Source organism: Maylandia zebra, linkage group LG18 (assembly GCF_041146795.1).
Source record: "Maylandia zebra isolate NMK-2024a linkage group LG18, Mzebra_GT3a, whole genome shotgun sequence".
NCBI lineage: Eukaryota > Metazoa > Chordata > Actinopteri > Cichliformes > Cichlidae > Maylandia > Maylandia zebra.
The window spans coordinates 3,288,260-3,303,798 of NC_135184.1; the positions used below are offsets into that span (position 1 = coordinate 3,288,260).

At 43.2% G+C, this 15,539-nt stretch overlaps 1 protein-coding gene across 4 annotated transcripts in view; it reads left to right on the plus strand.

The window, feature by feature from the left end:
• Positions 1-15,539, plus strand: part of kcnq3 (potassium voltage-gated channel, KQT-like subfamily, member 3) — a 117,585-nt gene that overhangs the window by 88,121 nt on the left and 13,925 nt on the right. For all 4 annotated transcript variants that reach the window (XM_076876394.1, XM_014410502.4, XM_076876395.1 and 1 more), the window contains 10 exons: positions 627-717; positions 1,533-1,659; positions 2,900-3,072; positions 3,492-3,665; positions 4,366-4,476; positions 5,286-5,381; positions 5,510-5,604; positions 5,996-6,022; positions 11,055-11,254; positions 11,360-11,465. In XM_076876394.1, the coding sequence (XP_076732509.1) occupies positions 627-717; positions 1,533-1,659; positions 2,900-3,072; positions 3,492-3,665; positions 4,366-4,476; positions 5,286-5,381; positions 5,510-5,604; positions 5,996-6,022; positions 11,055-11,254; positions 11,360-11,465 (1,200 nt within the window). The remainder of the gene's footprint in view (positions 1-626; positions 718-1,532; positions 1,660-2,899; positions 3,073-3,491; positions 3,666-4,365; positions 4,477-5,285; positions 5,382-5,509; positions 5,605-5,995; positions 6,023-11,054; positions 11,255-11,359; positions 11,466-15,539) is intronic.

Below are 15,539 nucleotides of genomic sequence, written 5' to 3' on the forward strand. Positions count from 1 at the left end.
ATCACTGCGGCGTGCTTTCTGTATGTTTATGTCACATTGTTAAATAAGACTGTATAATTTTTCATTTTTAGACCTCATGTTACAGTAAGCAGTTCCAGACCTCCAGTGTTCCTGCTTTTTAATCATAGTGGTCTCGGTTTAGATGTGTTAAAACATCAAATATTCTCCGTTTGACTTTATATTTTCATTGTCTTGTGATTTCCATCTTTCATCCAGTTACAGCTTTAAGTTTTAGTTTGTGTTCAGATGTGTCTCGTTCCCCTCCGTGTCCACTTCCCCCTGAAGACTTGATGTGTCCTAAAGGTTCAGTCAGTGCTTCTCTCGTGGTCTGCAACCACAGATTCATGACAACAAGTTTGATGAGGATGTTTTTGTTGGGTTTTTTTAGTCTTTATCCTGGAGTTACTCCTGCAGGTTTGAGTAAATGTGATATAAGCACATTATAATGTAATTTATCCCCCCGTGCATAAATTAAAGGGAGACGTGGCCCCCTCTAGTGGTGACAGTAAGACTGTGCAGTTTCACTCTGAGTGATTTTTTTCCTGCACTCTGTAGTGTTTGTGTGTCCTGCACATGAGTGTCGTGCATTATTGTAATTGAATGTTTTTCCTCTTGTGTGTCTGCAGGTTTTTAATCGTTCTGGGCTGTTTGATTCTGGCCATACTGACCACATTCAAGGAACACGAGAACGTGTCGGCACACTGGCTGGTCATACTGGTGAGATTTCATTTCTTCATTTATGTTTGTATCTTTTTTTTTTTATATATATATATCGTTCCACTAAAAAAAAAAGCTTTTTTTAATGTGTATCATCAGACGCATGTTTCACTCAAATCAGCAAATTTGACCTTTAAAAAAAATGTCAAATTCAGGGGTCGCAGGGTGCTGGAGCATAAAATCTGGTACTTGCATTTCACATTTAAATAAACTAAACTCAGCTGATATAAATACTTATAATATAAATACTTCACTGTTTTAAAAAATAAATAGTGTAAAATGCAGATACACAAACATTAAAAGGACTGAAATAGGACTGATAGTAATGAGCAGCTGTAAAACATGAGTAAGTAAATCAATAAATGGTTAGAGGACATTTTTTTAAAAAGTACAAAATAATAAATATATTAGATTAAAGCAGGAAAATGTTGATTTAATAAAAGGACTGCCAGAAAATTACAAGAAAATCTCCAAAAATGAAGCGTCCGAAGGAAAAATGTACAAAATAAAATTGAAATCCAATTTTTGGTTGAAATCATTCCCACCTGGACAGTTTCCGTTTGCCCTTCTGAACAAATCAGAGCTTATTTGGACAAAACAACACTTCAAATATTCAATTTTCTCTTTTTTTTAATCTTGTTTGTTGCTTCACGACCGAGAGAGCAGATGTGGAGTGGGTCCAAAACAGGATGTAACAACAAAGAGGCAGATTCAGTAACACTGAAAGATTTCACTGAATTTGAATCGTTATTGATGTAGCATGCAGCTCGTATCTGAGCGAGCTGTGAATGGGTTTTTGACGTGTCCTTGTGCAGGAGACGTTCGCCATCTTCATCTTTGGAGCCGAGTTTGCGCTGAGGATCTGGGCGGCCGGTTGCTGCTGTCGCTATAAAGGATGGAGGGGCAGGCTGAAGTTCGCTCGCAAACCCCTGTGCATTTTAGGTAAGGTCATTAAAGGTTTCTGAGCATTAAACATGGAAATCTGCTGCTGAACATCCTGTTTGGTGAACGATGTGTTACTGGGAGCTCGTCAGTAAGGAAGGCTTACCGACACGTCTACAGGGGGTTTTGGATATAAGTAAATCAGAGGCAGGAAACTCCAAGCCTAAGTGTGTCCTGCAGGTTTTAGATCTCACCCTTCATTACCAGGCCTCTGGAGAACTTCAGGACATGTTGTGGAAGTAATTTAGCCATTTAAATCAGCTGTGTTGGATCCAGGACACGTCTAAAACCTGCAGGACATCGGGCCTCGAGACCTGGAGTTCCCCACCCCTGAAATTAATAATGTAGAGTTTGTTTCCGTCATTTTCTGGCACCTGTAAATGTCAACTTCGACTTTCAGTGAGATCTGCAGGTGTTCACAAGAGTGAAAATCAGGATTGTTTCAGTTGTTAGACCATACAGAGTGTAAAGGTGGACGTAGCTACTGTGACGTAAATCTTTACATAGCAGCAAGATGTGCTCCGTCATAATGTGTTTTTGATGCGATGCTGCAGCACGTGGGTGTCAGTTTTCCTGTAAAACAGCTTTTTCTTTTACGTTTTCTGGTTTTAATGACAGCAGCTCTGCAGATGAAGATGAAGCGACTCTCACTATTTTGCAGACTTCTCTGCAGTTTTTGGGAAACGGTTTTGGATGATGATGATGAGTTTTCGATTTCCTGCAGATGCCTTGACCTATAAACACAGAAATAGTCTTCCAGGACAAGAATTACAGCTTGTGATGCCATGAAAGGCTTTTTTTTATTCATCACCAACCTTTAAAATCTGATCCAGGCTCTAAAAGCTTTAGACAGCTCCTCTGTTCAACCATCCAGCTTGGTGTAATAACCAGCGTGCACTGACGAGTGGTTAGTGAGTGAGTCTGTGTGTGCAGTAACACAGTGCACACAGGGAATATACTTTATGTTAATAATACCCTCCAAATATTTTACAGCTAATATAATGTGCTGTGCGGCACTTTGAAGGAAGAAGCATTCACATTAATTCTCCTTGTGTGTTAAAACCATTAAACGTATTAGGAGCATCTCATCGGCGTCTTTATGTTCAGCTCCTGTTAGGAACTCGTCGTCCCACAAAGACGACTGAATCAGCGTGTCGGGTCAGTCTCATTAACCATGTGAAGAAAGCTTTTCCCCGACAGTCTTTTACGCGAGGTTTTGTCTGCTGTGTTTTCGGCTCAGACATCTTCGTGCTGATTGCCTCGGTGCCGGTGGTGGCGGTGCGTAACCAGGGAAATGTGCTGGCCACGTCCCTGCGCAGCCTGCGCTTCCTGCAGATCCTGCGGATGCTGCGCATGGACCGGAGAGGAGGGACGTGGAAGCTGCTGGGCTCCGCCATCTACGCGCACAGTAAGGTAGGCGTGGACCCGAGCACACTTCCTGCTTCCTGACGTGTGAGCATTTTAAAGGAAGTTGCTGGAAAACATAATTATGGAAATGTGCACTTCTCTGGAAGGAGTCGGCTGTCGCTCTGAGACGACTGAAAGTGCTTGAAGTATCGAGTAAAGTGTAGTGAAGCACTCACATGAGCTGAAGATGTAAAGAAACTAAACTGGAAGCAATTAGAAAGTTTATGGGAGTTTGCAGGAACTGACTCAGATTTGAAGGTAGCCTCAGGTGGACATTAGAGGAACTGCGGCTGTTGGCTTCATTTCTCAGACCCGGAATCTGCTGCTCAGCTGTGAATGTGTAAATAATGAATTAGAACAGTCTTTTATTGGATTTAAAATAAAAAAATATCAGCTTCTTTCAAATATTTCCCTGTTTTCTGCAGGAGCTGATCACAGCCTGGTACATCGGCTTCCTGTCTCTCATCCTGGCGTCCTTCCTTGTCTACCTGGTGGAAAAGGATGACGCCTCTGTGAGCATGTCTGACCAGGAGAACCCCACGGCCCAGCCCAAAGAGCAGGACTTTGACACCTACGCTGATGCGCTTTGGTGGGGGCTGGTACGCGCATTAAAAAAAACAAGCTCCAAGTTTACGACTAGCACTGCACTCAGTGAATTAACATGCATATTGTTGAAATTTTGTTGCTGGAAACAAAAAATCCTGTCTTGAATTCTGCAAATTATTTGTCTGGAAATGATTTTGGCAGCTTAGAGGTGAGAGTAGATCTGGCTGCAGCTCGGTGGACAGATGGTGCCTGGCCAAATCATCAACTGCTAATATTTTGGCTTTAAATCAAATCTGGGATTTCTGCCAAGAGGACAGGAAAAAATCAGGTTTTAGTTTCTAGTAATGTGCCGGTGGAAAGCCTGAGGGTTTCCGGTGAATCCCGTTTGAAAGCTCGCAGAGCTCTGAGCTTTAATGAGGGCCTCTGGCAAGGGAAGCACCAATGCCTCATTAAAGCGACCGTCCTTCAACCAGAGGGGCCAAAAGTTCAAGCTCCATGACAGCGAGCATCTGCGCCGCCAGAATGTCCTTCAACAAGATGTTCCACTGTCACCGCCTGCTTTTCAGGGCGATCCTCTGACTCCGGGAAACACTGAAGAGCCCTTTAACGGATCGATACGAAGGTCACAGAGAGAGATGAGTCTCCACGGAAACATTACTGCTGAAACGAGGACGCCGAGGCTTTTGTGTCGAATTTTAGTGATTTAATTTAAAAGATTTTCTGCCTGTGTTTTATCTTCCTTGTGTTTTTCAGATCACACTGACCACCATCGGCTACGGGGACAAAACCCCAAAGACCTGGGCTGGGAGGCTGCTAGCCGGCACCTTCGCTCTGATCGGAGTGTCCTTCTTCGCTTTGCCTGCAGTGAGTGCGCTCTCCTCTACACACCGCTGCTGATGGTGCAGGGTTTCATTTAAGTCCGAATAAATCAATCAATACATACTCATGTTAGGAAATCTGTCTTGTATGAACTGCACAAGTAATTCTGACCTTTTTATTTATGAAGAAAAAATGTGCAACACAAGTTGATTGTAACACTTTAATGCTAGATTATTAGTAAGTGTCGCCTCTTTCAGTATAAGAAAACAGTCAGTTCTCTCCCGGGGCATCAGTTAGTGCCATGATATCAACCACTGGTGTCACTCGTTTATACACCAGGCGTCCTCTGGTCCCGGGGTTATGATGTGTCACTCTCTACCTTCTTACTGTGCAGGGCTATTGTTAATAAAGAGCCTTACTTTACACCCACAGTTTACCGACACTCGACCAAGTGAAAGCAGGTCTCAGTGGGACTCGAACCAGAGCCTCCACATTCTGGAAGCATCAGTTACTCTGCGATGAGAACATGTGGGTAAAACATGTTCCCACTGAAGGTTATCAGCTGTAATCAGTCCCATGGATACAGCTAGCAGAGCACCGCCCTGCACCTCCTTAATGACCAGGAGGTCATGTGTTTGCATGTATGTGATACATGAGCAGCCGAGTGAATAAGTACGTGTAAAACATCTGCTTGCGTTGGTTGATGTGGACAAAGGAGGACTTTTGAGCCAAGCTGTGACCTTTTGCTAACCCTCACCAAGATAAAGGCGAGGTGTTAACATTTTGCTCGGCACTGGCGTCCCGCAGCACGGCAGGAGCACTGAGCGACGTGTTTTCTGTTTTTATGGCTGCAGGGTATTCTGGGCTCGGGCCTGGCTCTGAAGGTCCAGGAGCAGCACAGACAGAAGCACTTTGAGAAGCGCAGACATCCGGCTGCAGGCCTCATCCAGGTGAGACGCTACCTGACGGCATCGGCATCTTTCTGCGTGGTCCAGCTGAGACTTTCTATGTTTTCTGGACTCAGTTAAGCTGAGCGCTGTTATAACTTCTGGTTGATCTCCTGTCTTCCCATCTCAAGTCTGCCTGGAGATATTATTCCACCAATCCAATCAGGGAAGACCTTATTGCCACTTGGAGGTTTTACGAAACTGTCATCTCTCTTCCCTGTTTCAGGTAAGTACCACAAAACATAACAGTCACTTTTATAGTCCTCGTGCATTACCTTAAGTTAGCAAACAACATTAAATATGTTGTTTTTTGTTTGCATCTGCAGATTTAACACTAAGTTGATTGACCTGGAGAGTTTTACTTTTAGATTTCTTTGAGTAAGAAGCAAAAAAACTCAAATTAAAATTTTCATTAAAGATTAAACATAAAAGACGAATCAGCAGTTTGCACTATTTTGGAACATCAACCAAGAAAAATGCACTCGGTGGATTTCAAACTGAGGATTTTTGTCGTGCTTTGGTCCTCTTCTGACTTTTAGTCTTTATCAAAGGATATTTAAATCCTACGTTGCATGCAGATACCTGATTTTGATCCTTTCCTCTCTCCCCGTCCACAGGAAGGACACCTTGGAGGTCATGGCGAGGTAGGTCACCGTTTGGTGTCCATGCAGAGACACAGTTAATCACACAGAGCTGTGCCTAAAGTAAATGCTTTCTGACGGGGCTTTAATTAGCCCCACATGCTGGAGAGACTAATGAACATTTCCTAGAATATCTCACCCTGCCCGCCTTTAAATAGCTTCCTGTATTAATTCACCAGTCGGATAAATCTCGGGGCTAATGGCCGTGGGACGTATGAATTTTGAACGCCCACGCGTCCCTCTGCCTTCCACATCAGCTGCTTTAATGACATTTAAGCTGAGAGGTTTCTGTGGAAACCTATTAGCGAGTCCATTAGTTGTGTTTCAATTATGAGTGACAGTTTAGATCTTGTAATTAGGGCCTCAGAAGAGGTCTATGGGTTTGACTTTTCATTTTTCTCCGTCCTGCTGAGCGACATTAATGAGTCTCCACATCAAAAAGTGTTGTGAAACTCCAACTGAGGCTTTCGGTTTGAGGAGCAGATTGAACTTGAGCTGCTGCAGATGTGTCACCGCGGTTATCGACATATAATGATATAATGAGATAATTTAATCAAAGTCCTGCAAAAGACACAGAAGCTGCACAGACTGACTGAGTGGCATTAGCACATGTGAAGTCAGTGACACCTGTCTGCTCACCTGTTAGTCATAGCAGCCACTTGTCTAACCTTGGTCTTGGTTGTTTGCATATGGACACAGTATAAAAACAAATTACCCAGTGCACAGGTGAAAAGGTCTCACCTGCTTTGCACTCTATCCTACCCAAGGCCTCAGTCACACAGGCATAGAGACCACTCTGCGACCACCATCAACCTCTGGTCACTGGGCAGCTGGTGAGAGGTTTCTGGAAGATGGTGAAATTGGCTGCAAAGGGTGCTGCACCACAAACTTCCTTGAGATTGTTTTGGTTTACATTATTGTATTTTGCACAACTCTGTTGCTTGTGAAGCTCGCACACAAGAATTTCACTCACATGTGCTGTACCAATGTACCTGCACATGTGATGTGACAATAAAAGTGATTTGATTTGATTTTGATTTGATTTGGTTGCTGGAGCATTGCTGCATCTGCTTGTATTTTGCATGCAGTTCTGGTTTTTGGTGCACTTCCATGCAGAATACTAGCAGATGCAGCAATGTGACATTTCAAAGTAGCTGTAGCAGTACTCACAACTTTTACTTTGACGGCAAACATTGTCTGTCTGAGTTTAACCAATCAGCAAGCTGTTGGCAAGTGTTTGCAGACAAGTCTGCATCTTTCATGCAAACTATGGCTGAGCGCTAGCAACCGAAGCAATCACAGGGGCGTTTTCCAAGCAGCAACCTCCAGAAGCCTCTCACTGGGGTCAGGGGATACACCGGTCAGTGAGAGGCTGACCAGGGGATGCACCTTTCCCCAGTGACTGGTGGCTCCAAAGGGGGGGAACCAACTTCACTGTGATTGATGCCTAACACGTGTTTATACTTTTGTAATTGTGCTTAATATAGTCAACATGTAAGCTAGGACTTATACATTGGCATTAACCCTTTAAAGCCGGTCTGAGCGGACACGCTCCATTTTGCGTAACTATTTTTAAATCCCGGTAGCACTGCAACCACGTAAGCTAGCGCAATAATTTTTTTTGCATATGAAACCAGAGGAGTTGTACTTACATCTTATGCCATCAGCTTGTCCTCGGTCACAGTTTCCTTCCACATATAGCTTTGCAAAAACTGCATAAAAAGCACTTGCAGCAACAAAAACATAATATTCCAGAAACACGCTTTGCCGATCCGATCAGCTGTTTGTAACACTTCCTACGTCCATCAGCGTGAACTATCACATGTCCGCATGACCTGCCCAAAACCGGAAGTGACGTCGTTTTGCGGAAATGTCGTTTTTTACCATCGTGGCCTTATGAGCCTATACTGGTGTTTTTAAAAGTTATGTTTGACTTTGTCTTTCTGTGTCGTTTCTGGGATGCTGAGGACTCATATTGCACTGCTGGAAATATTTTATTTTGATGCATATGCTGTTATTTTGCAAATTTGCACTATAATATATTTTTTCGTTTTTCCTGCAGTGTATGAAAATTGGTGTATCTCAAAAATAAAACTATGAAGACACTTAAAATAAATTTCCTTTGGAGGGAAACTAGTTTGTGTATTTACAGTTTTGAGGGATAAGCCTCTTAAATTTCTCTAACTAGAAATATATGTTAAAAAATCAAAAACGATTTTAAATTTTTTTGTAGTTTATTGCACTTTTTTGCAATTTATGTAATTACTATGCACTTAATGCAGACATATCATTAAAATTTGGGCTATAATGGTTGTATTGATGTATAGCAACTTGAAATGCTCCAAAAATGGCTCCACAGCATGTAAAAATATACTATAAGCTCTGGCGAACTTGGTTCTATGGTAGGTCTTAAAGGATTAAAATGTTCAGAAGTGGAAATGAGAGCCAGTTTTAGTTGAATACACACACACACACACACACACACACACACACATGCACACACAAATGTAGAGTACATAATCAGCTAAAAGTTTGATTTCTTAAACTTAGGAAAAACTTTGCTCTTTGATGTCATCATTCAGTGCTGACAAACACATGTCAGAGCCATTATATGAAATGTGCTGTAGTCTTGCTAAACCTGCCATTTCGCATCAGCTCAGGTCAGCAGAGGTGGCGTTACAGGCTCATTACAGCGCAGCGTTCTGCTCCGACGCCTCCCGGCCTCTGTGTTCAACACGCTGGATTAAGTTACTGCTGCTAAAAGCTGAAACGGCTCTGATACACGGGCTGGTAGAGCAGAGCAGAGAGGTCGGGTCACCTGTTCTTAATGGCGTCTGTTTTATAGGCTGAACCGGAGGGTTGCATTACAACGATTACAATCATTTTTCTTGTATTTGTAGTATTAAGCGGGGACATAATTCAGATGAGACGGAGATGTGGAGGGAGAACAAGAGTGGAAAGAAATGAGGGTGCAGACGCTGAGTGATGAAGTCAAACGGAGTGAAAAGCAGGCAGTCAGAGTTTTAAAAGCCTTTTAGGATCAGCGGCTGGGAAATTAGCACTCTGACATTATCTTGTTGCGCTGAGCGAAGAGGTGGACGGCGGCCAGAAACTACAACAGTGCGACGATGTCCGACAAGAGGCCGATAAGCTACTTATTGTGTGTGTGTGTGTGTGTGTGTGTGTGTGTGTGTGTGTGTGTGTGTGTGTGTGTGTGTGTATCAGTTTTACTAGATGCATGATTCTCCTCCACCACAGTTCAGGTGTAAACTACGTCTTTTATGTGACATCTATGTCGACAAAGTACCTTTTTAACAATTTTAGTTTAAGTCAAAGGACTAGTCAGTGTCAGATATTCACTATTAAAATGTTTACACAACAAATATAAAACTCTAGTATGCACATGTACTTTAAGTATTTGTGACTGTCCCACGATGCACTCTTTTTCTTGCCCTGTGACAGCTGAGATTAGCTGCACTGTGCCTGCAACCATGAACTGGATGATTGGTGGGTGCCCAGGTAGCTGCTATACTTTAACTTTAGCTTTACTGATTCCAGAGGCAGCAGAAATAAACACAAAGCAAATCTTTGAGTTCTACCATCAGCCTGAATAATCTCAAAGTCCACGAAAAGAAAAGGGTCAATAAATCCGTCAAACTCAGAAACAGACAGGGAATAAACGGGAACGACAACAACAACGAAAGGGAAAGGCAGAGCTTTAATGCTCACACAGGAAATGGATATGGGAGGGTGACGAGACACAGCTGAAACAAATGTAAACAACAAGGTAAGAGTTTTGTGTTCAGAGACATAACATTTAATTGACACAGTGCATTAACAAAAAACAAGTATCAGAGACTAAAAACCTGATCAAGAGAATGGTAACAGAAAAACCTTCAGTTCGACCAAACACATTTGGAAAAACGAACATGTGTCGGACACTCTCTGCTTTTTTTGAGCTGTTAAAATCAGTAGTTTCACTTTTACCTCCAAGTAAAATGAGTCCCACCCATGTAACCTGGTGTATTCCCTTTGTTATCCTAACAACCAGGAAATAAGATCCATATTTGCAATAACTGAAATTATCTTTTAATATTGTCCCGCAGCTTTGTGCAGGTATTATGAACCAACATGTGTGTCTTGGGAAGGCAGAGCTGTGGGAGATAAGGAGCATCATTTTTTTCGCCTGCTGCGCTGCCTCATTTACAGAGATCCACGGGATAATCACATCCCATTTTCTGCTCTTTATTCGGCCGAGGAGCAGTCAGAAAGAGCTTCTCTCTTCCTTTACAGCTTCCTATTCTGCGGCCTCTCAGCGCCGTAATCTGCCGTCCCTATTCTGCCTCGAGGCCACATAGAGGCTCATATTGTGTGTCTGCTGTGGGAGCAAAGTCGCTGAGAACGCTCCACGTTTCAGAGGCCTTGTTTGGGCTGTTGTCAGCTCCGGTTACCCCGCCTCTCTCCCTCTTCCAAGGCACAGGAGTCTTATTTTACCCAGGGAGCTCTCGTCTTTGTGCTGCCAAATATTGTCAGCCATTGGACAGTAAAGGAGACCAATCTCCTCTCAGTTCTTTGAGTCTTCCTTCTGCCAGGAAAGCTGCATTGTTACGTTGCAGCAGCAGACCAGGAGAACTTATATTACACAAAAATCACAACAAAACTGATTGTGCAAAAAATTTCATTAGCATGCACTTGGCGACAGTGGGAAGGAAAAACTCCCTTTTATATCTTCAAACCTCCAGACTTAGTCCGGTTCAGGGAGGAGCAGCCATCTCCCGAGTACAGTTTGGGGTGTGGGAGAAAATGAAGAGAACAGGAATTGAGTGATGATCAGAAAAATTATATCAGTATTTAAAGTTTAAAAGAATGTGGCTTTAATCTGAATATCTGCCTAAACTTTTGGCTGCTTTGCTTCTTGAACGTTCTTCGGTGTCTGATCACACCCAGCTGGGTGATGTGTAAGACTTTACTTGCTGGTGCTCACATGCTTTCTCTTGGTCCATACTGTATTGTTTTCTCGTTTGTCCCTCTTCAGCCAGAAACTAAGTTTACTCGAGCGTGTTCGCCTTCCTAATTCAAGACCGTCTGTGGTGGCAGTAAAGAAGCTGACAGGAAACGCAGACTCCATCGAGGAGAGTCCCTCCAAGGAGCCCAAACCTGGTGGCTTCACTAACCGGGAACGCTTCCGCACTGCCTTCCGAATGAAGGCCAACACACTCCGCCAGAGCTCTGAAGGTTTGAAACCAAAAAAGCACGGATAGCTCAGAGAGCTTTTGTCTTCCATATTGGTCTAATCCTTTTTTTTACTAACGCAAAATTCGTAATGTGTTTTTCTCTCAGATGCCGGAGGTGTGGCAGATCCAGCCTTAGAGGAACGGGGTTTCCCCCCTGACATCCTCCTGGAAGAGATGATCCCCACACTGAAACTGGTCATCAGGGCAGTCAGGTTAGGGTCAAGAACTGGGCTCTGTGGTCCTTTAAAGTCATCATTTAATTGATTTAGACCCAATCAATTAAAGAGTATAAATTGATACTGATAAGAAGAGAAAAATGTCCTATACTGTGATGCGCAGATGGGTGTTATGAACAAGGAAATGTTTTCTGGTTGCTCGATTGCTTTGTCTTCAGTCAGTGATGTAGACTGACTGAGTAAGGACATTATGACATCACTGTTGGATTGGAGAAAGGAAAATGTTATGAAGTCTCATAAAACCCTGGACAGGTCATCAGTGACCTGCTGGCTGTAAAACGCTTAAATGCAGTCACATGGATTAGCTAGAATCCAAACGTACAGACTGGTCAGTTCTTCTTCACCTGCTAAACAAACTGACAGGACAGAAAACAGAACTTTGTAGTAACGAATTCAAAATGTTTATTTACACCTTAAAATATCAATAACAACTTTTGGTCAGTTTTCTGCACAGTATGATAGTACGATTGGTCCTCGCTGTATGTGCTTTCAGAAAACTCTGCAGCAATCAAAATTCAACACAGTGAGCTATGCCAACCACAGAGTGTGGCAGAACTCACACATGCTGACAGTGCATTGGTAAATCTATAGGCCACACAGCTGACATAATGCAGGAATTCAATCTAGTGCAAGGGCCTGCGAGATGAGTGATTAACCCTGTGAAAGTGCTGCTTCCTTCCACTCCATTATATCAGTGTTGAATGGGTTTCTGAATAGGATGCTCAGATCTGGAGGGTTTTAGTTTCAGGACCCAAGACTTTCTGCCAAACACTGGAGCTCGTGCAGCAGCAGTAGCTGACTCTGAAAGTAGGAGATCTGTAGGACAAAAACCGGAGCTCAGTGGGTGGCAGTGATGCAGGACTGAAAGATGCTGGGCTTACTATAATGCACCGGACAGAAAATGTCACGCACGGTTTCTGTGAAGGGGGCATTAATTACACATAACTGACAGATGTTACCTCTGTAACCATCAGTTTGTGGAGTCCTGTTATGAAGCTGTTAAGTGTTAGCAGCTCCAAATCTGATGTCATAAAGTTCTTTGAGGTAAAGAGGTGTCACTTACATTTAGTTGCTGGAAGAAAGAAATGGTGTATTGTTTTGTTTATTCACCAACTTGTCAAGCATACTGCTCCGAACTGTTATTGTGACAAGGAAGAAGAACCTTAAGGTGAAGACCAAAAGAAATGGCTCTTTAATACACGAGGACTCATTTGGATCCAGTAGGAGGTTGTAGTGTTGTTTTTTGGCATTTGAAGGATCCACTTTAAAGGCTTTCTGGAAATATCCAGCTGGGAGGAGACCCTGGACTAGACGGGAGGAATCATATGGTAATACCTGCCTTCCTCACAGCTCCAGTTTGACACTGCAGTGATGCTTCACAGAGTTTTGCAGATGCCACTTGGAAATAGTATAACAATCGTGATGAGTAAGCAGATACGTAGGCTACTCGTGATTGTTTTTGCTATTATTGTTGTCTGTGAAGGTTCTCAGTCATCCAGGTCATCGTAGTCAAAGGAGCTTGCAAAGAAAAGCGTCTGGACTTCTTTAAGTTACTTGAAGACGTTTCACCTCTCATCCGAGAAGCTTCTTCAGTTCTAAGGTCAAATGGTGGAGAGTCCCAGATATAAACCTAGTGGGAGTGACCCCCCACAGAGGGACAAAAGGACCCCCTGATGATCCTCTAATCGCCTGAGCCAAGGTGTGAAACTGGGCGTGGGTCCCAATCAGCCAGAGTTTCGGGTGAACTCATTGTGAAACCTGGCCCCACCTTATCATGCGAATTCCTGAGGTCAGATGGCCCAGGATGTGAGTGGGCGTTAAGGCGTCTGGGAAGGGATCTCAAAACTGGATTATAGATGGCAGAGAGTTGGTGTCGTAAACCCCGCCTCTGTTCAAAGATGGTCGCTCACAGTGGGCATAGATGGCTTCTTTCACTCCTCTTTCAAACCATCTGTCCTCTCTGTCCAAAATGTGAACATTGGCATCCTCGAAAGAGTGACCTTTATCCTTAAGATGCAGATGGACTGCTGAGTCTTGTCCTGTGGAGGTGGCTCTTCTGTGTTGTGCCATGCGCTTGTGAAGTGGCTGTTTGGTCTCTCCGATGTAGAAGTCTGAGCATTCCTCGCTGCACTGTACAGCATACACCACATTGTTAAGTTTGTGTTTTGGCGTTTTGTCTTTCGGGTGAACCAGTTTCTGTCTGAGCGTGTTGCTGGGTCTGAAATGCACCGGGATGTCATGCTTGGAGAAAACTCTCCTGAGTTTCTCTGATACGCCGGCTACATAGGGGATGACAATGTTGTTGCGTCTGTCCTTCTTATCCTCCCTCGCTGGTGTCTGATCTTCTTTTCTGTGCCTCTTTGCTGACTTTAAGAACGCCCATTTAGGATAGCCGCACGTTTTGAGTGCTTCCTTTACATGTGTGTGTTCCTTCTTTTTCCCTTCAGGCTTAGAGGGAACATGTTCTGCCTGGTGGTGTAGGGTCCTGATTACTCCAAGTTTGTGTTCCAGAGGGTGATGGGAGTCAAAGAGGAGGTACTGGTCCGTGTGTGTGGGCTTCCGGTAAACTTCGATGTTGAGTTTGCCGTTCTCTTCAATGTGCACAGTGCAGTCCAGGAAAGGCAGACAGTTGTCCTTTGTGTCTTCCCTGGTGAACTTGATGTTCTTATCCACAGCGTTAATGTGCGCAGTGAAGGATTCCACTTCTTGTGTCTTCAAGCAACTTAAAGAAGTCCAGACGCTTTTCTTTGCAAGCTCCTTTGACTGCTATTATTGTTCATTTTGCACCTGTTACAGAAAAGACAAAAATGGATGAAGAAGTTATTTGTGTTTGAGTGAAGCTGTTAAAAGTAACAATTTAACCTTGGAGTGCTTTCAGACTACGAGACTGTTGCACTGTTTTTGTAATTTTTCCTTGGATAACAAATCGACTGTGGTGTGTTTCTATTCAAGCTTTCAGCTTACTATTTGACTTTGAGCAGAAGCGATGAGGCTTTGGCTTGTTGTTGTACTCCACAGCCTCTGCACTGGTTCAGTTCCCATAATTAGTGTCTCCCAGTAGATAAACCGATAGAAACACGGGATCATATATCAATTTTTAGTTTTCCGCCTTAAATCTATTTAATAGTAACATGGTGCCAGTACTTGTGCTTAGTAAGTGTGGGCAAAGAAATATGGAGTGAATCTACCAATAATTGAGGAATTTCTGGTGGTCGCTCTTCCCACGGCCACTGGTGGCTCCACCGTGTCAGTGGAAAAGGGGTAAAAGACCGCAGACAAACATTAATTCAAATTCAAATTCAAATTTTATTTGTCACGTACACAGTCATACACAGTACGATATGTAGTGAAATGCTTGGACAACTGCTCGTGACCTAAAGAAAACAAAAAAGGAAAAGGCTATGAATAAGATAGGAAATAAATATGAAAAATTAAAAAGGGTAAATTTAACTAGGAAGGAATAAAATATAAATTAAGGTTAAAAATGAAATAACTGTACAACACAAATTAGAATGAAGGGTAAATTTAACTGGGAAGAATAAGATAAAGATAAATATATAAATTAAAGTTGAAAATAAAATAACTGTACAACAAAATACACAATATAGAACTATATAAGAATGTATGAAGAAATCTAAATATAAATAAATATATACACAATAACAGCAGCTGTACAAGTATTAACCGGAAATGAAGAATATAGTGACCAGTGTTGTGCAAAACCAAAGTCCAGAAAGTCCAGTGTGTGTGTAAGAACCATATGTGTGGGTCAGTACTGTGTGGTGGTGTGATTGAGAGACCGTATCGCCTGCGGGAAGAAGCTCCTCCTCAGTCTCTCTGTGTTGGTCTTCAGGGAGCGGAATCGCTTTCCTGACCTCAACAGAGAGAACAGTCTGTTGTTGGGATGGCTGAGGTCCTTCACCATCTTCCTGGCCTTGGTCCAGCACCGCCTGCTGTAGATTGAGTGCAGGTCAGGGAGCTCGGAGCGGATGGTGCGCTCAGCTGACCGCACAACCCTCTGTAGAGCTCGTCTGTCCTGCATGGTGCTGT